At 34.2% G+C, this 26,860-nt stretch overlaps 3 protein-coding genes across 5 annotated transcripts in view; 2 read left to right on the plus strand and 1 right to left on the minus strand.

The window, feature by feature from the left end:
* The window catches only part of LOC112511765 (phosphoinositide phosphatase SAC1), a 29,713-nt gene extending 19,261 nt beyond the window's left edge, over positions 1 to 10,452 (plus strand). For 2 of the 3 annotated variants that reach the window (XM_025117503.1, XM_025117505.1), the window contains exons 12-15: positions 6,598 to 6,795; positions 8,247 to 8,438; positions 8,691 to 8,802; positions 10,023 to 10,452. In XM_025117503.1, coding sequence (XP_024973271.1) covers positions 6,598 to 6,795; positions 8,247 to 8,438; positions 8,691 to 8,802; positions 10,023 to 10,271 — 751 coding nt within the window. In that variant the 3' untranslated portion in view covers positions 10,272 to 10,452. Of the gene's footprint in view, positions 1 to 6,597; positions 6,796 to 8,236; positions 8,439 to 8,690; positions 8,803 to 10,022 lie in introns of those variants that run through there. The other variant, XM_025117504.1, reaches the window with a different exon arrangement.
* A 587-nt stretch (positions 10,453 to 11,039) lies between these two features.
* LOC112511618 (protein PHOTOSYSTEM I ASSEMBLY 2, chloroplastic) lies at positions 11,040 to 13,791 on the plus strand. Its single transcript, XM_025117311.1, has 4 exons — positions 11,040 to 11,202; positions 11,604 to 11,663; positions 12,588 to 12,634; positions 13,612 to 13,791. The coding sequence occupies exons 1-4, from the start codon at positions 11,065 to 11,067 to the stop codon at positions 13,697 to 13,699; spliced, it is 333 nt and encodes a 110-aa protein (XP_024973079.1). The 5' UTR covers positions 11,040 to 11,064; the 3' UTR covers positions 13,700 to 13,791.
* A 1,499-nt stretch (positions 13,792 to 15,290) lies between these two features.
* Positions 15,291 to 21,954, minus strand: LOC112511593 (transmembrane emp24 domain-containing protein p24delta3-like). Its single transcript, XM_025117275.1, has 4 exons — positions 21,555 to 21,954; positions 16,171 to 16,383; positions 16,021 to 16,097; positions 15,291 to 15,578 (listed from the first exon to the last, which is right to left on the minus strand). The coding sequence occupies exons 1-4, from the start codon at positions 21,771 to 21,773 to the stop codon at positions 15,434 to 15,436; spliced, it is 654 nt and encodes a 217-aa protein (XP_024973043.1). The 5' UTR covers positions 21,774 to 21,954; the 3' UTR covers positions 15,291 to 15,433.
* Positions 21,955 to 26,860: the final 4,906 nt, after the last annotated feature.

Raw genomic sequence — 26,860 nt, forward strand, 5'->3', positions numbered from 1 at the left:
ACTTGTAAACATGGTAGCACCTAAATAAAGAAAAACCTAGTTGCCCCCGTGGACTAGCTACCTAAATAAAGAAAAACCTAGTTGCCCCCGTGGACTAGCACGATCAATCTGATCGTGTGAACCACGTAAATTCTTGTGTTCTTCTCTTGTTTTTTGGGTTGTGCGTATTGCGTGTGTAGCGTTTGACCTAACAGTAATATTCTTGGAATAGTTCGATAAGGTAGCTATAAGGGTTTGCTTAGTTTACTTCCAAGTAATCAGTGTATTCCCTATGGTAATTCCTTGTCCATTTTAGGAATGACCTTTGCATGGGTCGGCAGACACCTAATATCAGCAAAGACATATTGAGACATTGTTTTGTGTTTTTTTCTGTAAGGGCTAGTACTTTTGCTGCTCATTATCTAAGTAGGTATTGAAAATTCCATTATCAATCTCATCTTTCTCTTTATAGGGAAAGTATAATCCCACGTCAGTGGTTCTAAAAGATCAATTTGATATCATTCTAATGACGTTGCGTTGGCGATGGGCTAAATCTAGCTACAAGTTAACTAAGAAATACAATATACGGTCAAGTGTATTGTGCAAAGTACTTAGATAGGGATTTCCAACTCCCAACATCTCTTCGTCATCATCCTTTAGACAAAATAGATTTTTTCTTATATCCAACACTTTGACCGATCATGGGAGTGCTAGCCGTATGCGCTTTGTCCATATTAAATCACCTGATCATTTTTGGACATATGCAAATCGGTGGATTAATATTCCACAAACTTGGTGTCCGAGCTCCAATAGCTAGACAGAACCAAGTTTTCCCAAGATCTTTCCTCTCAAATTCAGATTTCAAGTAGATTATGGTTTCTCTTAAAAAACGTAGGGGCACAGTTCATCATTCTTATATCTCTTCCCAATCAAGTATTCACTTAGGCGGACATACCACATCCGCTTAGATTGTTTTAAGTTATAAAGTGAGCGTTTCAATTTTATTGCAAACATACTCCATGGTCTAGAGTTAATTCATTTGGATAATGTAAATCCATCAAGCACTTCAATACATCTCTGAATCTAGATCCCCATAGAGATATGTAATAACCACATCTATGAGCTGCATTTCAAGTCCTTTGGAAACTACTAAGTTAATTAATTAGCAGAATGTTATACCGTTCATCTTCAATCCAGGGCGTGTGAGAAATCTTGCGCCAAAGGAAAGCCTTATTATACATTATGACTTAATTAGTCTCATTACGCTTTTTGACAAATGATTTATCTTTGTCCTACATGCTTTACACTTAGTGGGTTAGCACTAACAGACAAAATACCTATTCATTTGTCAAATAATATAATTCTCCTGGATTGCGTCTTTTCATTCAGGTCAAATTGCTCTTTGTTGACATTCTTCAATTGAGCATGGTTCGATGTCATCGTGCTCTATCATCTCATGAGCAACAATATATGGGAATATATCATCAATGATATATGATTTGTCCATCGACTCATATGCATTCTCATAATTCATTTGAGATTTCTTTGATCTCTGAAGTCAGTATTAACTTCGAAGCGTCCTCCAGTAATGATTCATAGACATAGTTTTAATCATAGACAATCTCATGAGAGGTTTATGTATTGATGATAAATGGTTATGCCTTACTCTTCTCTTTCTTTAGGTGAGTATCTATCGAAAGCTTCCCCTATTTCCTTTTGGGAGCCATGACCTCAATCACACCTCCACCATGTGTGATTGCAACGTGCTTTCCAGTGGCGGTGTGCCCTTGTTTGGGGACGTTTAACCCTAAACTATCAGGCTTAAATCCAGTTACCAACCGGTACACATGAGATTGGTGGGTCTAAAAACGTATAAGTAAAGCTGCATGTAATATTGCATAACCCCACAGATGTAAGTAAATTGGTGCCCATCTATATCCTTTTGATGACAACTTCCACAAGACCATTTTTATGTATACACATAGGGGTATAAGATGTAATAGATCAATTTCAATACATATGCAATAATCATCAAATTATTATGATGTAAATTCTCCAGCATTCCAAGTCATGTAGACTTGATGAGATAATCAGGGTGGTGAGGCCTTAAACGCATAGCTAGTGCTAGGAGTGCAACATTTCATGTGGACAATAATATGACATGCATTCATCGTGTCGAAACCAAAACCATAAAGTACTTCAATGGTCTGCATTCTAGATGTTTGTCCATAAATATCACCTTGTATTCATTGTAAGAATGGAATATTTTTGTATTATATTCTTAGCTTTTAGGATGGTCTCATTCATGTCTTGGCTAAGGATCAGGGTTTACAAAAGTTTTAGGTATTGGAGAGGGCATATTATGATGGTGATGTTGCTTCTTGTGCTGTAGAAGAAGTTGCAATTTTGTTAATTGCCTCATTTTGCATTTCACTCGAAAGAGAATGTGTCGATGTGTATTTTGCAACATATGGATCATTATGTCATATGACCATGATGTCCCAGGTGGTCATATTGAAACATGTATGTGTTATTGTCTCAAAGTCCTTTATTGGCGACAAATTATGATTCAATGACCTAAATAATCCACTAGTTTGACACATTTATTCCTCTAATATATGTTCCTTTTCATATCATTAGAGTTAATATACATATACTCATTTCCATTCTCATAATACCAATTGATACAAATATCTTAACAAGGTTCCTGTTAGTGTAGTGTTTTAGTGAATATTAATCTTGTACCAACAAGAAAGAGACCATCCATCATCAAAATATTTGGTTGGAGGAATTATAGATAGTTAATTCAATGAATAATAGTTTATTTTCTTAGAATTGTGTGGGAGGTCCCACAAAGAAAATACTATAGTTATCCTCGATACATTCTTATATGAAACGAAGAATATTGAGGATTTTGTATTTGTTTTGACGTATTCCTTTACATCTACAATAGTTATGCAGGTTTATATATGCAAGTGAAATTAATTTGACAGGTAAGATAAATTTCAATATACTCAACAAATCTTTACATATGATATACTTCATTTTCAACTTTTTCTCTTTTCGAAATGAGCAGTAATTGATGTATTTTGATGTTGTTATCAATTGGGCAATAGTTGCATCTCTGATCCAAGGATTGGAAAATTCTTCCCAACTATTGCCATGACCTCGACTCTTGCAACAGTCTCGTCCATGTGATACATAGATGCCACGTGTGAGTAATTGTCTTTAACTTACGATTCTTTGGAGTTGTTTCCACCTAACACTTTTAGTATTGACATCGGGAATTTTCTTTGTCCCAACATGTCTAGTGTTGTAATCCAAAGGAACCTTGTTCTGTCTCTCAACCACTTGCAATAGGTCGATGAGTTTGTCTAAAGGTTATATTCCAACTTATACTAGTTCATTAGTATGATTGTTGATATATGAAAGATGAGAATGATGTTATGAATCATGTCATCTTTTGTAAGTTCCTTGCCACGAAGGTTGAGATGCATTTTGAGACACAACATTTCTTTGTTGAAATCAGTCACCTTCTAGTAATCGAGTGGGTTTCACTTCACTATATGATTAGTTTGGTAAGTATATGGTAATAAATATTCCCGATTTTCTTTGTGGGGAGTCCCACTGTTCTTGGGGGTTTCTAGTTAACAGTATTCTCTCTGGAGGTTGTGACTGATGTGTTGTCTCAAAATTTTACTTGTACCTTAACAGTCAGTTTTTAGGGTCAATAAGATTTGATGGTTTTTACATATTTGCTCTTGTTTTCCTTAACATATCTTATGGTCATAATAATGGCAAATATATGATTTTCTTTAAGACAATGAATTATGGTTCATAATTATTAGTTTATGCATGAAATTTCATTATCATAACAATATTTGATTTTTGCATGTTTGTAGATTTTTGTTGATAATACTTTATCAGTATTTTAATTTTAGAAAATAAATCACCCAATCTATTAGATTTCCGGGTAGTAGGGAATCACATGGATTATTTAAGTCCCTACAAACCTTAGGACTACTTACACCCGTTTGACAAAATCCTTTCGATATCTTGTGATTAATCATTTATAAAATATATAATGTTAATGATTTTAGCATGAGGCCAAGAGATGAGATCAAATGCGGATAATTTAATAACATAATGGCATTTTTGGAGCTTTTGGCAAGAAGCCAAAAGGATTATCAGTTTGGCATATGAAGCCAACTACAATGTTTTAATACATTAATGGGATTTTGAGAGATTTTGTCATCAGGCCAAATAAGTATTGGTTTTGGCATAAAGTCGAATTTAACTTTTTGGTAGAAGACCAAAATATATGGGGGTTGGAAGTATAACTTCCGAAAATTGTTTATAAAATAAAAAATTATGAGTAGGAACTCATAATCAAAATGAACATTTAAATATTATGAATATTCATAGAATATGATCATTATGGTACTTACCAAAAACTAAACAATTTCATAAAAGAAAATAAACAACTCTAACTTGATAAGTAATTAGGTATTGGATTTACAACAAATTAATAGAATATAAGATAATTATTCATATTAATAATCGAATAGGAAAATAGTATCAATAAAATAATTAATTAACTTAATAATTAAATAAAAACAATTTAACCACTCAATGCATATCATAAGCCAACAACAATAGTGGTTGTACATAATTTTTATTTTGGATAAATATTATCTGATTATGGTTTTGGAAACTATAATTGTCCTTAATTAAGCAATTTCTAAGTAGTTATAACAATGTAATCATTTTTTCAAATACCATTTTCTTAGGGACTAGACATGTGATTTTTCATCTTTTTCTTTATTAATTTACTCTAAATCCAATGGATATAATTGTAACAATGGTAATAATTATAGTAAAAAAAAGGATAATAATAATAATAATAATAATAATACAATCATGTATATACCCACTAAATAGTAATATCAACCCATATAAAAATAATTTTGTTTTTTCATTTGATTTTTGCCCCCCCCCCCCCCCCCAAAAAAATATGAAGCGGTGAATACCATCACCAACAATAGAAAAACAAATCAAAAAAATTGATCACAAATTGATCACGCAATTCTTCAAAGAAAGTAAACCTCATAATTAATTTTTTCCCACATAAGCAACCATTTATTAAAAAAAACTCAATATCATATCATGAATTCACAAGTTGTGTCATCAAACATTAGGCCACATATTTCATTTATCATATAATTAATGAACATAAGATTAAATAATTAAAGTTACCTCAAATCAATGTGTTATGTCTATGGATCTAACTTGCTTCAATATAAAAATGCTTACTTGAATTACAGTAGTTGTAGAAGAATTGATTGATGAAGTGGCAGATAAGCAACGAGCAACTTGCTGACAACGTGTTAAAGGAAAAACAAATAGAACAAAAATAAAATAGAGAGAATGAAATATGTAAATCTCATTAATCATAGACCCTTTATATAGGGATGAGTTACAAGTAGATAACTATGAGAGATATCAGTTCTAATCTATCTCTAATATGTTTATCTCTATTTATATCTCTATCTCTATCGTCATATCTTTTAGACGATGGCACATTTATCCTACATCAGTTTTCTATTTATTTTTCGATGCTATAATGATATTAAAAAAATTATATTCATATTAGAAGAAGAAAATCGTATATATTAATTAGTATTATATAAGAAGTCTTTGATCAAATATTCAAAATAGAACTTGGAAGGGTTCTAGAACTTCGTTTTAACCGTGAGCCGATGATGTGTGTGAATCAATGAAACTGTGAGTGATCTGATTAGGTAAATATGTAAGTGTAAAATCTGAAGTTAAGAGTGTAAAAACACAAAGCTAAAAAGAATTTAAAAAAATAATTATTTTTGAAAAAATCATGCACTGTAAAAAGGAATGCTGCAGCGCGCCATGGTGCGCCTCAGCCATGGCATGAGTTGCGTCTTACACAAATGCTCTAGGACTTACCGTAACGGCGGAGACGCATAAGACATCATGACGCACCATGACAGACTTTAGAACCTTGATCAAGCGTAATACATCCAAGGCTTCTAATTTAATGCAATTCTATCTTCTTAGACTCATTCTTTAGTTGGAGCTCATATGTAGCCGTTCTGCATACGATGGAAAGGAGAGATAATCTTCAAAAATTAAATATGAATTTCAAGAGGCAGCACTTTATATATGACTTTAGGTATTGAATTTTCAAAAAGGTAATTTCATGTACAGCAGCATCTCCCCAGCCTCAGATTAGATGAAGTCCTGACTCCTTGCTTACAAATAGGTTTCCAATCTTATGATATTGCTCCTATAGCTGTAAAACAAATATGTGGATCATCATCAAAAGCTGTTATCATAATGAAAACTCAAATTGTTACAAGTATGGATATAGTTTCCATCTTTGATGCATAAATAATTGAAAACGTTTTCTATGCTACCAAGTTATGTGTGCTTATGGACAATGTTCTCCTTCCAGAAGCATATGCATCTTAAGTTTCTCCCAACTTTTTCATCTTTCATTAGAGTTTTCTGATCCCTATGACTTGCTCCTCTTGCTTTTTGGGCCTCTAGTCTACCAATCTTACGTTTTGTACATTGTGTTTGCAGTTCACCAACTGATGCTGAACCTGTAGGTATGGGGCGCACTCTGACACCTATTGCAGCATGCAAAGAGGACTTTTCACGGATCAAGTTGACATCATTTTCCAAATTAATAGAACGGACTAGTGGTGCAATAAAGAATGTAAGGCTTTGTAGCGAACCGGATCACAAACCTGGCAATTCTGGAATGGCACCTGATGCTGTGTAAGTATCTCCTAAAACTTTGCTTGCTTTTTGTATTATCTAGGATTTCTAGAATTGATTTGCTACTGAGTGAATGCATTTCATACATGATGCACAAGATGGGCTAGTAAGCAAAAAACAATGAAATAGTGTTAATGAAACACGATCCTATACACATAGCATAACAAAAACCCAACTATTAGCAATCCTCAACTTGGGGCTGAGGACGGGGAAGGATCATTCAACCTTGAACGACTCCCTTATTAGGTTTTGGAATGGTAAAGATATCCCCTATTGCTTCTTTAGCAAAGGTGAGGATAAATGATCTTGCCACTTGATTATAGACTCTTTATGTTTCATACTTTCATTAACCTTGCTATGCAACAAATGGGTGGCTGGACAACAGAATGTCTATCTATAGAACTTAAGATGCATCGAAAACCATTCTGTTCTACCAGCATCATGTTACTTTTTAATGTTGTCCAACTATTATACCCACAGGCTCCAATCGGTATAGATCAAACCATCTTCATTGATGCATAAGCATCAGGGCCTTGTCATCAGCCACTCCATATTTGTATGACCGTCACAAAATCTCATGTGCATGTGTATACTTTTCTTTTTGGTTTGCTTTCACTCTAAACTAGTAAAATAATTTATTTTTCTAATTATGTGACACTTCAGTTGCTATTGTTCATTTGTTTGTGGTTGGTCAATTATGAAAGACTATACCTTCTGTTTATAAACTTGGTTAGTGTTTTTTTTGTTGCGAACTTCCTATCTTAGTGTCGCTTTAGAAAGAGTCGTTATGATGTACATGCGTTCTCTGTCATCCTTGTTTTGGAAAGTGGAATGCATCTTGCCGTGGGCCATAAATGGATCACTTTCAAGTCGTGCCATGCTTGGTCATACATCATTAAACTCCTGCTATAGTTGATTATATGAGCAGCTTGATCAATATGTATGCCACAAACGTGAACTGTAGGTTAATAGGAAATCTAATCTCACACCTCTAAATTTTGAGTCAAGTATTATTACAAATGGTGATTGGAGTTCATACTTTTGATTATGGTTTGTGTTTCCACAAAGGTTGTGGATCTATAGGGATATTTGAAGATGTGGACAGTGAATTCTGATGGGTGGATCCAGTCTAAGGTTTAATATTTATGTGATCAACTCATTAAGTTTCTGAAGCAAGTATACTTTACATGTTAAAGCACCTTAGTAAAAGCAGCATCTGAGCTTTCTTCCTGAATTGTACTCTACCTTTCTGATGTTCCTCTTCCATGTAGTTCCATAACTAGCCATGCATGTATACATGAAAAACTCCCATTACAATAAATCTGACTTTGGTTGTTTTTGTCGTTTTCATTGCTTCAAATAGAAATCTAATGAATTGCTTTATGCAGCTAGCTTTGCCACTTGCATTGGCATTTTATATTCATTTACTAAACCATGGTAGGTAATTGCAGAGAAATACAACTTAGAAGCCCAAACTGGCTTTTTGGCCACAAGAAGTTTGAAGAAAGTAATTCTATACCCAAAGTTGCAGCAGATGAACTGGCCATCAGAGGACGTGAAGATGAGAAGAAATTTGATGACTTATGTGACCCCAATTGGATTTCTTCGGCTATTGACACTAATGAAGAGGATGTATTTCGAAGGTATTCATGTTTCACTCTCCTATAGGTCTAACATCTTCAATTTATCTTAATTCATAGTTTTTGTTCTCTGTACTTTTTATCAATGAAACTTGGTTTATTTTCATCAAACATATAGCTGCTAGTTTCAGCAGGTGAGCTCCCTTGTGTGGAAGTGGAATTAGGAGAAGAGACGTCATCTTTTGCATCGTAAATCTCTTTAGACAATTTCAATCTCCTTTTGTAATAATGTGTCATGTCTTGTGTTTATTGTAGATATCTTGCAATGACTTCAATAGATGAAGCGAATGGATGGTATGGAGGTACATTGCTTGCTGAGCAAGATGAAACCAGTGAGGTATATAGACATTATGCTCAGTTTTGTCAGGTAAATATTTTTTACCTTTCTACTTCCTCATGGTAAAATTCTTTTGTCAAGAAATTATGCTGGTACCTATCAATAAACCCCTAACATTAGGTCAGTCTTGCATACTTACATTCATGTTGATACTAAGTTAACCTGATCAGTCACATAATACTGGATTGATGTTCAAGATTTTATTAGTGTTATGATTTTAGAGGCTTCCTTTTATTCACAAGTTGAGTTTTCTTTGGCTGCGTTTGGTACATTAAACTGGATAAAACTCACTGTCCCACGTTTGACATGACATGGGACATGACAAAAATTCACTGTTCCACCTTTGGTGGGAGTGGGACAAAAAAGGCTTTGGGAACCAAAAGTTGCCTTACATGGAGGCTCCATTGTTAGTGGTTTTGGCAGATCTTAGGGTGTATAATGGAAGTCGTTTAAAAAATAAATATAACCCGTCCCCAAACTCTGTGTCCCATCCGTGTCGCACCAATCATGTGAAGACATAATTACTTTATCTAGTATACGTTTATTTAATTCATCTTTTTAATCTCTCTCTTCCATAAACTAACCATGTGTCTTCACATGATTGGTGGACACGGACGGGACATGGAGTTTGGCGACAAGCGATTTTATTAGTTATTTTATGTGATGTTAGCTTTTTGTTGAGCAAGAAAAATATTTATGGTATGAGGAAGTTAAAAGGAGAGAGGCTAAGTGACTACACAAATAACATATTTTGCCTGTTAGAAATTCATACACCCTGTTAACAGCAAATCTCGAACCACGACCACGGGGTCCAAGAGACTTGATAATATTTCCTTCTATATTACTCCTTCCGTCCCATAATAAATGTTCACAATGAAAAAGACACGGTTTTAGAAATGCGTAATTATTATACTTTTTAACTAACTAAATGACAATTTTACCCTCAGAAGGAGTAACAATTTGTCCATCCGATAATTAATGGTAGAATTGGAAAGTAGACATCTACTTTTGAAAGTAGAAATGTAGACACTTATTTTGAGATGAAGGTAGTAACATTTAAGCTAAAATTACCTATTTGTCCGTTGTAATCATTAGTAATGATCCGACCCATGAGATTCCCTTATTTTATACCGTTGAAGAGTATTTTAGATATTTAACTATAATAGCAACAACTTTACCGAACTTTTTAATTTTATTTGGATGGATTTAATCTAATAATTTATGGTATGATTTGATATTGCAACAAACAGAGCCCTGTGATGGAACCGTTTCAAAACGACAGTGATAAAGAGAAGCATTATGGTGAGGTTCTTCATTCGGTAGCAGTAGAATCCATGGAGGATGGGAGTGTGGAAGCGGAGATGGAAGCAGCGGTGATGGAGTACGAACTCATTGGAGCGGATCTCGGGATTTGTCCCAAAACATTCACCGCTTTGGCCATCGACCCAACTCACTTGACAAGGTGGATGATCGGAGAACGACAGGCTGCTGCTGCTTAATGAGGTTTAAACCACCATTTTCTTCCTTCTTCCACAATTGAAGAAAAAACTTTATAAACAACAGTTGACCATTCTGTACATAGTTGACTTTGTAAAGCATCATGATTTTGATTAATGAATGTATATGGTGAATGATTGTTTATAAAGATGGTTTTCCACTTTTGGAGAGTGATTTGGATACGTATTTGGTTTAACCATTAATTCATTAAGAAAACTTGCAATAAAATAGAACTAAATTTGATTTGATTCAAGTCAACTATCGAAAATCTCATTTTAAAAAAAGGAGAGTTAAATGGGAAGCATGAGAGGGGATCTAAACCTTGATCATCTTTAATCTCAAACCCACCTATAAACTACACTTGATGTGGGGTTTGATCTGATGCATCTCATCCTAGTATGCATCCAAGGGTGGATATCTTTATGCTTCTCACCTTAACTCTCATTCTTACCAGAACCTAACCCATTTGTTTCTTTCAAAATAAGAATGATAAAACAAAATTGGTTTTATTTAGATTTTCAAAATAAGAATTTTAAAGGTTGATTTTTCATAATGATTTTAGAAGTTTTGTTTCATAAAAAAAAGTTTCATTTGAATGTAATTACACAAATAAATCTTTGTGGAACAACAAAAGATCTAAGTATGATGTATGATGTATGATGTATGATGTATGATGTATGGTGTATGGAGATGGGCAACTTTGAACCATAAGTTCATTATCCACTTTCATGTCAATGGTATTTAAAACCAAATAATTCATCAACTTTTTTCACATAAAATAAAATAAGCAAGAAAATGGGTTCTCATGGCCTGTTTTTCCATTGTTCACAAATTTATCCCCAACCAAAATTCAATCCTGCTTCCATTAATCTTCAAAGGGGAAGCAGCATAACATCTCATGCTTCCAAATCCAATGGTTTTCCACTTAACTCTGTAAGTTATAGAAAATCCGTTATCTTTTAATTTTTATTCCAATAATTAAAAACTTCTGTTTTGAACCACAAACTGTTTGATTGGTTTGAGCTTGAACTCCGAATATCAAAAGTGTCTGGAGGTTCTAGGTTCAAATCCAAGAAGGAACAAAAATCTCCTTGTGACCACGGAGGTTTAAATGTTATGACTCCGGACTACCCCGCAAAGTAGGTAGGCGTCCGAAGAACCCATAGCGGATTGGATATCCAGATTAATAAAAAATGTAATACTGTGTTTGAAGTGATCATGTGACCAAATTTATATTCTTTAAAAATGAATGAAATTGATAATTTGGTTCCATTTTAAATGAAGATTTTGATCCATGATTGACGTTAAATTTTTGGGTTTGGAATATTTTGCAGATTTTCAAGAAATGTGAAACATGTGGTGGGCAAGGTGCCATAGACTGTGGTGGATGCAAGGTCTCTTTCTTTATCTCCATATTATTATAAATAGAATATTATTTGCATATTTCAATATACAAAAAATATTACAGTTTTTTTTTAACCATAAAAATGGTGTCTGATTGGTTTGAGCATGAGCTCCAAAGGTCAAGAGTACCTGAAGGTCTCATGTTCAAATTCAAGAAGGAATAAAAATTCCCTTGTGGCCACAGAGGTTCAAATGCGATGACTCTGGGCTACCTGCAAAGCAAAGCAGGTGGTCGTTCTGGGATTAGTCGGCTCGCATAACAGGTTGGATATCCAGCTTGATCAAAAAAAATATTACAGTTTCAATTAAAGAAAAACTTGAAATATTCAAAACAATCACTCTTTTGGCAAATTAAGTGAGGTGGACAAGGGCCGACACTAACCCAAGCAGTAAGACAAGAAATCTCGACTCCTCACATGCGATCAAAAGCGGGTTTCAACAAGTCTTTCTAATTGAGAGTTCAAARGGCAGAAATCTTAGAACCTTCACCTTGGACGGCAGTTCACTAGCTTAGTGTCAGCCCCAGGCCAGGGATCACAGTCGAGATCAGCTTTGGTGGCTTCAACTATAACCCCAGCTCTCTTTATTAACTTAAAAAAACGAAAATATTCGTTTCTTATTACTTTTAAAAACTTCATTTTGAATCTCAAACGAAAAAAAATTAATTATAATTTCCTAAGAAGTTGTTATATTTACTGATAGATCTGATTTTGTACTTATAAAGTTATATTGTGTTCCCTCTGATTGCACAGACACGCAATATGTTTCCTTCATTGTGTCAAAGAAATAACCGTTTTTCAAAATTACGTTTGGGAAGTAGTTAGGAACCAAGTATTAAAAAAAACGTATTAATCGTTAAGATTATTTTTCATTAAAAATGCTTAATAAGGATGAGTCGTGTTTTCTTGTAACAGGGAACGGGAAAAAACAAGAAGAATGGGAATATATTTGAGCGTTGGAAGTGAGTTAATATGCGCTTATTTTTCTCTTGTTTTATATTACAATATTCAATATGCCACGCATATTATTTTGAGGTTTATCGTTATAGTACCATCATCATAGATACTATGGTTTGATTATCATGGTTATATATATATATATATATATATATATATATATATATATATATATATATATATATATATATATAAAAGGGAGAATTGAGTTGTTTGTGGTAACTGTGAGAACCAATATTAACCACAAATCAATAGATAAATTAGAAAATTTATAAATTTGGTAATTTTAAATTAAAATCTTAATGCAAGGATATTTTTGGTATTTTAAAACTCTCCTATCTCCTCTCTTCTCTCTCCGGCCACCGTTCTCCGGCCTCCGGCCACCGTTCTCCGGCCTCCGGCCACCGTCCTCCGGTGATACCACTATGATACCTAAAAATAATTTTTTTTTAAACAAAAGATACATTGTGATACCTAATCATATATAAGATGCATAGTGATACCACTGTGTTACATCTTCGATCGACCACACAAACGACATCAATGTGATACCCAAGAACATATATGATGCATTGTGATACCATTGTAGTATCACCGGAGGATGATGGCCGGCGGACGGTAGCCGGCGGATGGCGGCCGGAGGACGGTGGCCGGAGAGAGAAGAAAGGAGGGAGAAAAGTTGTAAAATACCAAAAATATCCTTGCATTAAAATTTTAATTCAAAATTAAAATTGCCAAAATTATAAATTTCCTAATTTATCTATTGATTTGTGGTTAATATTGGTTCTCACAGTTACCACAAACTAATTAGTTCTCATTTGATTAGGCCCCTATATATATATATATGTATGTATATATATGTATGTATATATATATATATATATATATATATATATATGTGTGTGTGTAAGTGTGTGTGAGAGAGATAATATTAAAATCAAACTGTTTTTTCTTCTAATAAAATCTTAATTATTTGATACAGATGTTATGATTGTCAAGGTTTTGGGCTAAGGAGTTGCCCAAGTTGCGGGAAAGGAGGGTTGACACCAGAACAAAGAGGAGAACGATGATCACTTGTATCTATATTTTTCTGTTTTCGTGTTCACGTATACAAACTCTTTTTAACTTCAGCCATTTATAAGTTACGAAAACGATTAAACTATAACTAATGACTACAAAAAATAAAAGGTGTAAAATGTATATGAAGATCCCAACATAACATATAAGCAACTTTTTTTTTATTAACTTGGATATTTAACCCGTTATGCGAACCGATTAATTCAAGGTGATCACCTGCTTTGTGGGTAACTCGGAGTCACCGCATTTGAACCTCTGTGACCACAAGAGAATTTTTATTTCTCATTGGATTTGAACTTGTGCACTTTTGACTTTTGAAGTCATAGCTCAAACCAATATAGACGATGAATGACATTTAACAATACATTACCGCCACCAAAGTGATTAAAATTGGCTAATTCTACCAAATCGGCCTGGCCCAGCCCGGGACCGGAACCGGTAAGGACAGGTTATGGGACCGAAAACCAGGACCGGTTAGGGTTTTTGGTAGTTTCTTGGGACCGGGACCAGCTATGGACCGGCCCGGCCCGGCCCGAAAATTCAAATAATTTATAAATAAATGTATTTTCTTGGCCCGGGACCGGTTTTTGGCCATCACTAGATGACACTGATATGATAACCAATGCCATGTTTATCGCGACATGTTACGTTTAGTATAATAGATCGGTATCATCTGCATGGATTATGTCTCTATACATAATAGACTACATACGCTACTCATTATGTAAAGCCTTCCTGTATTAATACTTGAACAAGATTTAATCCTATGAGATAATTTAGTGGGATAGTTTCAAAAATATTTATCCATGCTTGAATTACTTGAACAATATTTTAAGTAATTTCAAGATGATTTAGCAATCTAATAGCAAATGCCTTCAAGAAGATAGCAATATCGATTTGATCTTGGCTCGTCTCAAAAAGATTTGGTAGTGAGTGACGAGATCTTTTTTTGGTAATAATAGGTGTCTAGACTAGCTTGCGCACATCTCGACTAATCCCATGAGACCCTGGTTCAGATAACAGTCAAGAAAATCCCCAATGACCTTGAAAAGACTTGAAATGATGACTTATAGAGATAAGAGAAGTCCCATGGACTAGCATTGGTCACTTAGGGTCTCTCGATGTGGTTGTAAATATTGGTAGGCCCTGTAGGGTTTTCATCTTTTCTGGTCGAAAATGTGAAAGACGTCATTATCACCGGTTTCAATTCAAAAAAGTCGGGCTTTATATGGGCTTGAAAAACATACTTCGTTTGATTGGGCTTTTTAGCCTGGCGTTCGGCTTACTAGGACCAGGCTTTTTCAGGCAGGGTTTGGACCGATGCTTTTTGGTGCATCTCTACTTATAACTCATGTTTCAATCACTATTTACCCATGAACCCTGCATTTCAGGCCAAAATGTAACATTCCCCCACACATTTTGCATAATGGGCTAAACATAACATCATGCCATAACAATGGCAAAATGGTCCAGATATGAAGTAAATTGGCAAAAACTTCTTTCATTTGATAATAGCTTTTTCCTATTAAGCATCATAACAATTATAAACCATTTCAATGGAAATAATGCAGTTGAGAAAGAGGCTAAAAAGAAACTGGAATGCAGCCTGCTTGAAAATTTAATATAGTGTAAATAATAATACAACAATTGTACCATTTTTCACAGGTCTCTCCACATCTCAAAATATATATCTCTGAAGCTAGCAGTGTGGTCTAAATGTATAGTTTTCAGATAAGTTTCTTCTTGTGGAAAAATCGTTTCAAGTACCATACCTGCAAAACCGCAACCCCAATGCAGACGCCGAGAGACATGATGCTAAACCACGCCACCCTTCCATTCGTTTTTTCGCTCACTTCCCTCATCTCTGCTTCCCTGTGTGTTTCCACATACCACAGTAAAAAAACATAAAACTTTCTCCGAAACTCTTCAAATTTGGAGAACCCTAAAATTAAATGTTTAGCAGAGAAATATTTTTTTATTCGATGTATTGAATGTTTCAATAATATAATTAATGCTGGAATTTCCAAATGGAAAAGCTGTTGGATTTAAATGTAATGACTGTTGGAGATGTTCTCACCTTTAAAAGTATCATTTTGGCTGGTTATAAAAAAAATTCATGACCATATTAAATGGTTATAAGAAGGCAATTACAATTTAAAAAGATTTAATTCAAAAAATGAAAACAATCAATGGGAAATTTTTTAGCTTTTGATTTCTAAAATCAAAAGTGAACTCTAGTTCGAGACGGTAACAGAAGAAACAATTCTGTGAAAAGAGCAACAAAAAAATATTCTAGAAATAAATACAAACTTACTTGTTCTTCAAATAAATCAAATTCTCATGAATGGCTTCCACAGCACCTTCAAGCTTTCTCAATTCGAATTCAACACCCTACAGAGAAGTATCAGGTGTAAATAACGGCAGCATACTTACAATTAACATTGAAACAGACAAATATAGTTACCTCGATCTTTTCTTTCTTTGCAACAGACTCCCAATCCTTTGCAGCAATACCAATTCGCCAGTCGAGACTAACTGTTAGACCCTTACCACCTGGATGATTCCCGTCGACCCAGAAACAGGCCAAGTAGTTGCCGGATTCGGTACTTGTAAATGCAAATTGACCATGAGTCATATTCTCTTGGTGATGGAGATTGTTTCCATATGGCGAGGTTACCTTTGAAAATTTAACACTTGGTTCATTCACAAGTGTCTTGATACGATAAGTTTCAAAAAAAAAAAAAATTTACCACATCCATGCATTATATATTTCTGGAAAACAATTAATATGTATGGGAAATCCAATTCCATGGTTGAAACAAACGATTTAAATCAACCCCAAACGCGCTTTAAACCTCAAATCTCATGCTCCTAAACTATAACATGAGGTAATTATGTGCAGGGTATGTAAGTCAATATGCTATTGCTAAATAAAGCCAAAAGCACATTTCTTAACCACAAAAAATGATGTCACTTCCCAGTTTCAGATTTAATAAAGATTTCTTTTACTTTCGATCGCCAAAATGTTTCTATTCTTATCTAGAATGAATCTCTTTTGTTTTTTCTATTTGTTCTTTAAAATCTATGTGAGAAACCTTAAGATCAGAAAACCCTCCCTGATTAGCAACTAATTCCTTAGTTAGGGTTCCAAGGTTAAGCAGGATTAAAGTGGGTAGAGTAATAAATTAGGCGATGCGGAATTGTTAGCCTATCTAACAAAATAAGTTCAGCCCAACAGAATACATTTCAACCCCAAAAAAATGTCGGCTTCTATATTTTCGTGGTAGAGACTAATTCAAAGCAATCATGTATAGCTATATGGACATATGTGAAGAAATGCAGATAAAAAGGCTAATGAATGAGTTAAGGGCAGAATGTCCCAAGTCAATCATAATGTACACCGACAATGAAGCTGCTATAAAGATCGCCAAAAATCCGGTCCATCATGATAGGAGTAGGACCGAACATGTTGAGATAGACCGACATTTCATATATGAAAAACTGAACTTAAAAGTCATTCAACTCAACTTCATCCCTACAAAAAAGGTGATTGCTGACATCCTAACAAAGGCACTTCCTAGAACATGCTTTGAAGAATTCAATTCCAAGCTGGCTTTGCGCAACATCTACAACTCAGCTTGAGGGGGAGTGGAGATACCGATTTATTTGTAAAATATTTACTAGTGATACTGTATCTTTTCCTTAGAGTTTTTATTATTCTCTAGGATTCCTTCGATTGAGTTTCTTTGTTGTAGTCGGTTTAGGTTTTCCCTTTTCCTGTATAAATACCTCTGTTGTATTCTCTTTCAATATACGAAAATTTCAGCCCTCAATTTCTACAAAAACCAATTAAGGTGACCTTCACCTTGTAATTATTGTGTTGATCTAATATAAAATCAAAATGTGGCACTCCGGAAATCGAAATTCATGGTCATTAGAATTGCCTAATTTTTGGAATGTGGAGGGGAATTTTTTTGAATCAAGAAACCAAGAACTCCGAAAGTGTTGACTGACAATTTTGCTCCCAATATTTTAATCTTCATGTGTTTGCATAATATATGTTAGGAGACCTTGTAGATTAAATTTGTTGGTTATTAACATTTATTACTTACTCTAGGATTTATGATTTATCTTATCTGATGCTCTATGACATGTCTTGTAAGGCATTTTACAAATATGGGAATTCTCAAATGAAATTGATGTAACAAAATATTCAAATTGTTGATCATTACGATATAAAAGTAACTATATTTTACATATTCGAACGAACTACAAAAGTTTGTGTTTGATCCCTACTTAAGCCATTAAAATGTTAGAAGAGTTCTGGTGTGGTCTCACTTATTGAATCTCTTGTTTCAGTTAATGACTATGCAGCTTAGGTGATTCATACTTTATACTGTCGTAGACTTGTAGTATGCATCGATTTTTTTAATATTAATAAATTTTCTTGATTGTTCAAAAAAAGTGCTAGAAGGCCACTCGACCACCTACCTTTGTTTTTACACTTTCTAGAACACTGCTACTTACATCTAAAATATCTAGAGATTGCACAAAAGAACCAAACCAATGAAACGGGCCGACTGGGCCAGGTTAGGGAACAGAGCCCAGTTAGAACCAAGCTTGAGACCCATTACAATAAGGACCAAGCCTAACGCCATTTTATAATTGAAAGTGATACGGTGTTTTGAAATATAACCAGCTTGGGCGTTAGCTGACCATCTTGGTAACCAGGCTTCGGCTCAATCAAAGCCAACCTTTGGTCCTAACCGGGCCTGGCTGACTCCAGGTCCTAAACGGGCTTATATCAGAAATTGAGGACTGATTTAAGAACCAACGGTCCTAACCAGGGTAAATCGGCCCAGGCTTGTTAGACCAGTCCCCAAATTTGGTCCTTTTGGGCATCTCTATATGCGATACACAAAATACTTAAAGGCCATTCAAGTTGCTCCCTACAGTGTGAGAATTAGGCTTCAACATTTTCCAACAAATTAGATTGTCCCATATATAGATAGGTGGCATTGAGGTTTCCCACTTAATAAATATGTCTAAGGAAGAAATTTGTCAAAACAGCACATGGGGTCCACTAGGTGGAGCTTTGGCAACCAGTTGGGTAAGGCTTCTCATAACTCATAAGCACTATTTTTGTCGGATGCTGCAAGTAATATTTTCCCATCATACACACTTCCACATCGACGGACTTGGTCGGCCAGTGGGATACTGCAGTTACCCAAAAAAGATACACACAAATATACATAAAATGCAAATGTACACACACACACACACACACACACACATATATATATATATATATGTAATATTAAAAAAGAGCTATAGTACCTATACTAAATTCCACTAGCAGATTGTTGGGTGACCACGATAAACGTTATCATAAATGTTATCTGCAACATGCTTAATTATTAATGTTCAATAAGATATTTTTATGGTATTAATCATTAAATGAAATAAGATCTTGACTAACATTAAATCCACAAGAATAGTGTTCAAGGTGAAACATCACGTCCATCATAAGAACTTTAATAATTGTTCCTCCGCCCCCCATTAGAAAGATCTTCCTTAACTGATAAGTTCGATTATTCACTAATTCTAGTGTTCAACTATATATAAGTTATCTATATACGTGACTGCTTACCCCTAGCTAATGACCAAAGCTTTAGTCCACCTAAAATTTATATATATTTCATATCTTCTCAATTTTCCTATTACAAGATTACCCCATTTCCATAATAATAATCCAGTTTTTGATTTGTAAATACAAAGTTGAAACACAATAATGTTCACTTGAAATGTACATTGACATTACTACTTTTTTTCTTAAAACATTGGTATCAAAACGTTGCTTTTTCTTTAGCTTATATTACCATCAAGTTTTTTCTATAGCTAAAACAAGTTATATCGAAATTGAACTTAAAACTTAACTTAAATGTCTACGAAACCAAAAGCAGGCTCCAACTTTGAGATAAAGGTACATCCTTTGCACTCAAGAATCCTTTAAAGTTCATTTATGCAATTATACTTGCAATGTCCAGGCATAAATTCATATATTGGTGAAGCATCGCAAGAATTAAGAACGGTTGTTACAAATCCCATGCAGAAAAAGAGTTAGAATTCCATGTAACCACACTGAAAATATCTATAGAGATTATACTCCGTATAAGCTAACTATAAAGCAGTCTAATTTAATCCTTCAATAAAAACCAATATCTATTTGTAGAAATGACTATTTTATATAGAGCAAAGTAAACATAGACTAAACTCCTACACCTCAAGCTGGACAATAACCAAATACTTAAACATCAAAAATAATGAACCCAAAACATAATAAGCTCCAAAACTAAAACAAACAGAAATTAACAACAAACTCAAAATCTCCAGCTATGAAGAAGATAACACACACTACATTCTGCCATTATGAAGCTTGCATCATAAACAATGTTGCAATCAACCTCCCCTTTGTTACGGCCTGAAGTTATTTTCTTCATGTCTCTAAGCTTTCCTCTTCATATGCTAAATTTTGATATTTTTATATTAAATCTAGTATTTATCAATCTGAAATTGATATATATATATATATATATATATTAATCATCAACAATTTTCAATTTGTAACACTTTATGAAGCCTAATGTTCTTCGTCAGAATCTTTTTAAAAAGTTCAAAATCTAGGACAAGTCTAACTTAACCATGTATTCGACGTCAAAATTTACCTTGTTCTAGGGAGTAGTATCTTCATTTGGCTCCTTTATGTAAACATCCTGAATTTTAAATCAAGCGTGTGTGGATCCTACTTATATAATCGAAACTAAAACACTCAATGACGGTAAAATTTATTTAAGACTTCTTTGGTTTTCATTATTGTGGATTTGTTGTGGGAACAGATTAGTTTATGCAACCTTCACAGATCTATTCTTTAAATCAATAAAACACATACTAACAAGATAGATCATGATCTCCAGTATCGCTTGCATCCAATTGTCTGGTAGCTGGTTCTTCATACCAATGTTTGACATCATACATAATAAACACATGCCCTTACTTTTTGGGCCAGCTTATGCACACCAACTAATCCCCCTGGCAATCATGAATAGCATGGAGTCATCACGGGTGAACCTCCATTAGAGACATTTGGATGTTGTTTTTCTTAAAATCACTGAGGGCAATGTTCTTTCTTTCCTTCTAATATGGGTATTAAGGGCATTCATTTACTTAGCTTTGACACTTGATTGCTTCAAGCACGCAGTTATTCTAGATATGAAGCTCCCATTATAGCCACGGTTCAATGGACCAACATTTAAGTTGCATTAAGACATATTCTTTTTAATTAAGACCATGAATGGTTTTCCCTTTCAAGCAATTCATAACATGCTCCTGTTATCTTTTTTCGGATCTCTCATCCTCCAAAATTCTTAAAAAGCTTTTGGTTCTTTTCCACCATCCAATGTTCATGTGTTGGCATTGCATCCAAAACCACATACAGATGACCTTTTATGCCACTAATTGCAATCGTTGCACAATATCATCAATAAACCAACATCTTGTTTTGTTCTAATCAAGCTGCAATCAACATTATCCTATTTAGATATGCGTTGATTCAAGTTTTTTTAAGCACTTACTCCTGATAAAAAAAAAATCATATCAACAACAAATACTATAAAGATTTCCTGCTTAGAAATTAGTGCAATTAGCAAGTTAAATCAAATCCACATCAAAATGTTCAGCTTCCATTTGATTCATCCAACTTAACCAGATCAAGATCTGGAAATAACTACTTGACACCGATCATATAAAGTAAAGTAACGCCGAAAAATCGAAGAGCAGATCGATGTTTACCCGAACTGAAATTGTGGGGCCGGGGTGAACAGGGACGTCCTCTTGACCATTGACGAGGGAGTAATCAGCAAGAACAACGACGTTGTTTTGAATATCTTCAGAGACACACTTGGTTCCTGAAGCGGGTAAGTCTAACCAGATAGCTTGCGTTGTACTACTAGTGGTGGCGCACCACCATATCAAAACCACAATCGATCTCCAGCACCACTTCGCCGCCATGAAAACCACTTATAGTTGTAGGTTAATGGGTGTGTTTGAAGAAGAAAGATGAGATCTGAACTTTACCCTTTTGTTGAAGATTCAACTTCTTTTCTTCGTCAGCTAACTTGCCGATTATAGAACTCGCCGCAAGCTTCTCCTTTGTCCCTAAATAAAAATATGGTCTTAATCAATATCTACTAATAGAACTTGTAATAGAACTTTTGTATTTTGTGGAACGTTAAAAAGTATGGTCTTTCTATTACATTTATCAATGGATATGGTGTCGATGGTATTTATATGTATACATATTTGGGATCCGTTGTCGGCTGTTAACTGTCGGCTGTTAACCGATTGGTCGTAGATTCGAATCTATCATCTTTATGTCGAGCTATTTTTCCGCAGGACCTCCCCTATGGTGTAACTGTGATTTACTTGAGATCAATTAAGTCGATAAGGAAAACATACGTTAGTATTAGGTGGTGCGGAGTGTAGACTTACAAAAGTTGCCCCTATCATCTTAGATCGCGAGAAAAGGGGGTCAATGAGGCCATACCCCCTTGCGGGGTCCTAGGGGCAGCACCCTTGGCGGGGTTCCAAGGGGCTGAGCCCCTTGGTGGTGGTCTTAGGAATTTTACTAAATCACAACTCAACAATCAGCTTTAGGTATCAGTTGTTGCTGAACAGCAGCCTTCAGCTTATTGTTAAACATGTCTTCAATGATGAGATGCATCTGTTGGTTCCAAAACTTAAATTCGGTTATGATTACTTTTTAACCTTATCCATTAACAGTTGTAATTGTTCAACCGCCAATAACCGTCGATCTCTCATTTAAATATGTAAAACGAGAATATATATGTCAATTTTCACAGCCTTTGGAAATGAGAAGAGAACTCTATAATTATCCCAATACGAAATTCGTAAACCCAAGGCTAACAGGGTCGAATTATTGTATTCAGAAAGTGTTTTTCGACACGATTATTGAGTTTTATCCAATCCTATACACAATCCTTAACTATATATATTTATACTATATTATAAAGCATTTGACAAAAACTCTTAAAAACCATTTTTATGCATGAAGTACTGTTTATTGATGCATATTATTTAAAATTCAAGATTACAAATAATTTGTGCATAAGTACAACTTATTAAAGCTTCATGTTTGAATTTGTGTAACTAATTGCAGATGAACATAATCAAATAGAGGATAAATATCTCATTTTAAATATAAAAAATATAAAATATAATTAGAATAATCATTGAGTTCTAACAAAATAATTAATTATTATCTTTATAAATAATTATATTAAATATAATTAGAATAACAATTGAGTTCTAACAAAATAATTAATTATTATCTTTATAAATAATTATATTATTAAATAAAAAATAAAAAAATGAATTAAAGAAATATACAAAAAACGGATAAATTTTAAATAGTTAGCCTGATACTAGTATCAATAAATTTTTTTCAATTTTTATGATATCTTCATATTTATATTTTATTCAAAAATAAAAACATTAATGTTCTCTCAAAATCACATAAAACTGTATTATAACATCGACTGAGGCAAAAATAAATAAAAACGAAACACTAAAATCGAGATATATCTCGCTGCATTGTACGAGTACCCTATATATATGTGGATGGGTTCAAACGAGATTGCTAACTATTTAAGAAAATAATAAAAATGTCGTTAATGTACAAAATCATATATGATTCACATACAAAATCATACATGATTCTCACTCACACATAAACACACACACACACACACACACACACACATATATATATATATATATATTCACGTACAAGATCATACAGGTTCAAAAGTCGCATGCTTCCATTTTTTTGACGTTAATGAAAATCACATATGATTTTGTACATTAACGACTTTTTTCTTGTTTTCTTAAATAGTTAGCGTTCACGTTTGAACCTTCCTCTATATATATGTGTTTGTGTATGTGTGTGTATGTATATGTATATATGTATGCACATGTTGACCTTCCCCATCTATCATCTCCTTACCCTATTGTGACCTCCTTTCCCTTCTCTGGTGAACCTCCTGTATGTATGTATGTACGTACGTATGTACGTACGTATGTACGTACGTATGTACGTACGTATGTACGTACGTATGTACGTACGTACGTATGTATGTATGTACGTATGTATGTATGTACGTATGTATGTATGTATGTATGTATGTATGTATGCATGTATGTATGTATGTATGCATGTATATATGTATGTATGTATGTACATACGTATGTATGTGTGTATGTATGTGTGTATGTATGTATGTATGTATGTGTGTATGTATGTATGTATGTATGGATGGATGGATGTATGTATGTATGTATGTATGCATGCATGCATATATATATATGTATGTATGCATGTGTTTATCTTCCTCGTCTACCATTTCCTTACCCCTACTGTACCCCCTTTCCTTTCTCTGGTGATTTCCCTCCTCCCGATTGTCACCCCCTTCCTCCACGGCACAAACATACATCATACACACAAACAACGCACAACATTTTCTCCATGCCTGAAGCACACATACATACAAAGGGACCATGTGCTGAAAATCCCAATTTACATGTTTGTTCCATATCAAAAATCTCATAAAAAAGGGGACCAAGTGTTGAAAAACCTACTAGAAAAAATATTGTATGTGTATATATTTTCACATTTTGAGGTTGTCGGTGATAGAGGTCGACGGTGGGGGAGGCTAATAAAAGGGGATGGGTCAACCATTGTGTATATAAATATATATTAATTTATATGTATTGGTCCTTAAAGGTAAACAATATGACAATAACACATAGTGGAGAGTGAATACAATGTTTTCAAAGTTCTAATAATCTTTATCAAAACCTAAGACTCATTACAAAACATGAAACTATTGCAAAATAAAAACTAGAGATCAACATGTGCTTTCCAAATACTCAGAAGACCGTCATTCTCAAATTTGTTTTACCTCCTTCTTCATAGAACATGTTGCAATTCTCCTACGTGGAGGTCTGGACGCCCATAATGCATTTACTGCTAAATATGTCACATTTAATGCGTACCACAACCAGATTATGCTTGTTGTCCTTATCAAGCTTAAGATAGAAGTGCAACTTTTTCTTTTGATGTGATAGTGTACCTTTGTCCTTGTCTTAGAAAAGACAAAATACTTTAGTTGTTGGATTGTCAGGCGTCATCATCAACTGAAGGTTTGCCCATATGTCAATGGCACTATCCACTGGTCAGGATAATCTGGTGCTTGTTAGTGAATACGTGTTGATCAGTTGTTAGAGCCATAACTCTTATTTGTATCTTACTTCTTATTGGTGTTGCAGGGAAATCAGCAGCAAGAAGGCGAACTCTTTCTAGTTTGACTAACTAATAGAATAGTGTAGGGTCCCTAGGAACAGTTTTTTATATGATATCTTATGTGTTTAGTACCTGTGAGTTGATATGATATGAGTTACCATACTTGTCAGCATTTATTCCATCAATTCTTCATCTGAATGTTTATATTCAAATCATCTATTGGTAGGTGTAAAACAAGAACCATCATCGATAAAGATGTTATCAGCCGATGTTGCATTATCAGTTGATACATATCACCAATAGTGCCTATAAATGGTACAATCCATCTGTAACCTAATTGGATAAATGTTGATCCATACTCTTTCAGTGATTTGATGATGATCTTTTTTACCTAGCGAAAAATACTTATTTTTGTTTTATTTAGTTTCAGCGATCATCACTGAATCTGTTCAGTGATTGCTGAACATATATTGTAAATCTCTAAAGAACAAGTATTCTTCAAGAAGACAAAACTCACACCAAAAAGAACCTTCAGTGATGTCAAAGATAAAGCTGAAGATAGAGATAAGCAGTTAGTGATTTGAAGCTGTTTTTCAATGATAACAAGTCTGTCTACAATCAAGTGTGAAGTCTGCTCAAGATTCAGCGAACATTGAAGAAACTCTAGAGTTATTCCAGTGTCAGAGATCAAATGAATCTTATTATCCAAGATTAGTTTTTGTCTTATCTTCCTGCACACAAAGGAAAAACCTATACCTTTTAAAGTAAAGCACATGTACGGAGTCACTCTATTGTACCTAAACGTGTTTACCTACATTGTGAAAGACCATTGTTCATATACAACCAAAATCTTGTATATTCGAAGACAAATGACAAGCTCACCTATAAAAGCTTGCCACGTGCTTTGTACTTTCTGACTTGCATTTAATGCAATGGATATAAATATCCATGAAGAATCTCCTCTCCAGAGGCACATACAAGAAGCCAAAATTCTTGAGTTCTTTTCAAAACAACTCGTTCAGCGTGTTGAAGTTGAGATGAGAATTTCATTTGTACCATAACCTATTGATATCTGAGAGGCTTTAGAGAGAAAACAACTATTCTCAGTGAGAGGAAAATCCATATTGATAACATACACGTTCTCTTGACAAGAACATGTAAGAGCGAGGTTGTCATCTTTGTTGAAGACGTAATATGAATTCTTCAGAAATTTCATTGTAAAATCTATATCACACAATTGACTGATGCTAAGAAGATTGTGCTTCAGTCCTTCAACATATGCAACATGTCTGAAGGTGGTTGCACCGTTAGTCAATATACCAAAGCCCTTGGTATATCCTTTTCCTTTTCCTCCAAAGGTCACGGAAGGGCCTCTTTCATATTTTTATAGTCTGAGAGCAGGGTTTTGTCTGGTCATGTGTCTTGAACATCAACTATCTAGATACCAAATGGCTTTGACTTCCTACAATAAAAAAGATATTAAGATTGCTTTGGTACCCGTTTCTCAATAGATCCATCAGAGATAAAGGCGACATCTTTCTTTACTGAGCATGAAGAAGAGGCTTCAGCGTCAGCAAGAGTTTTCATTGAGCCTTGCTCGTCGGTTTATTCAACCTTAGATTCCAACACAAAAATAGAACTTGGCGCAAGTATACACCTCGAACTACTGTCGTCTCGTAACAAGTAATAATGGTAAAAAGTACCAGATTTATCGTTCCCACAGAGATAGCTTGCAAAGTTAATTCAAAAAGTCCAGTTTATAAAAACTAATTTCAGA

This window comes from Cynara cardunculus, assembly GCF_001531365.2.
Source record: "Cynara cardunculus var. scolymus isolate 2C chromosome LG 4, CcrdV1, whole genome shotgun sequence".
NCBI classification, from domain to species: domain Eukaryota; kingdom Viridiplantae; phylum Streptophyta; class Magnoliopsida; order Asterales; family Asteraceae; genus Cynara; species Cynara cardunculus.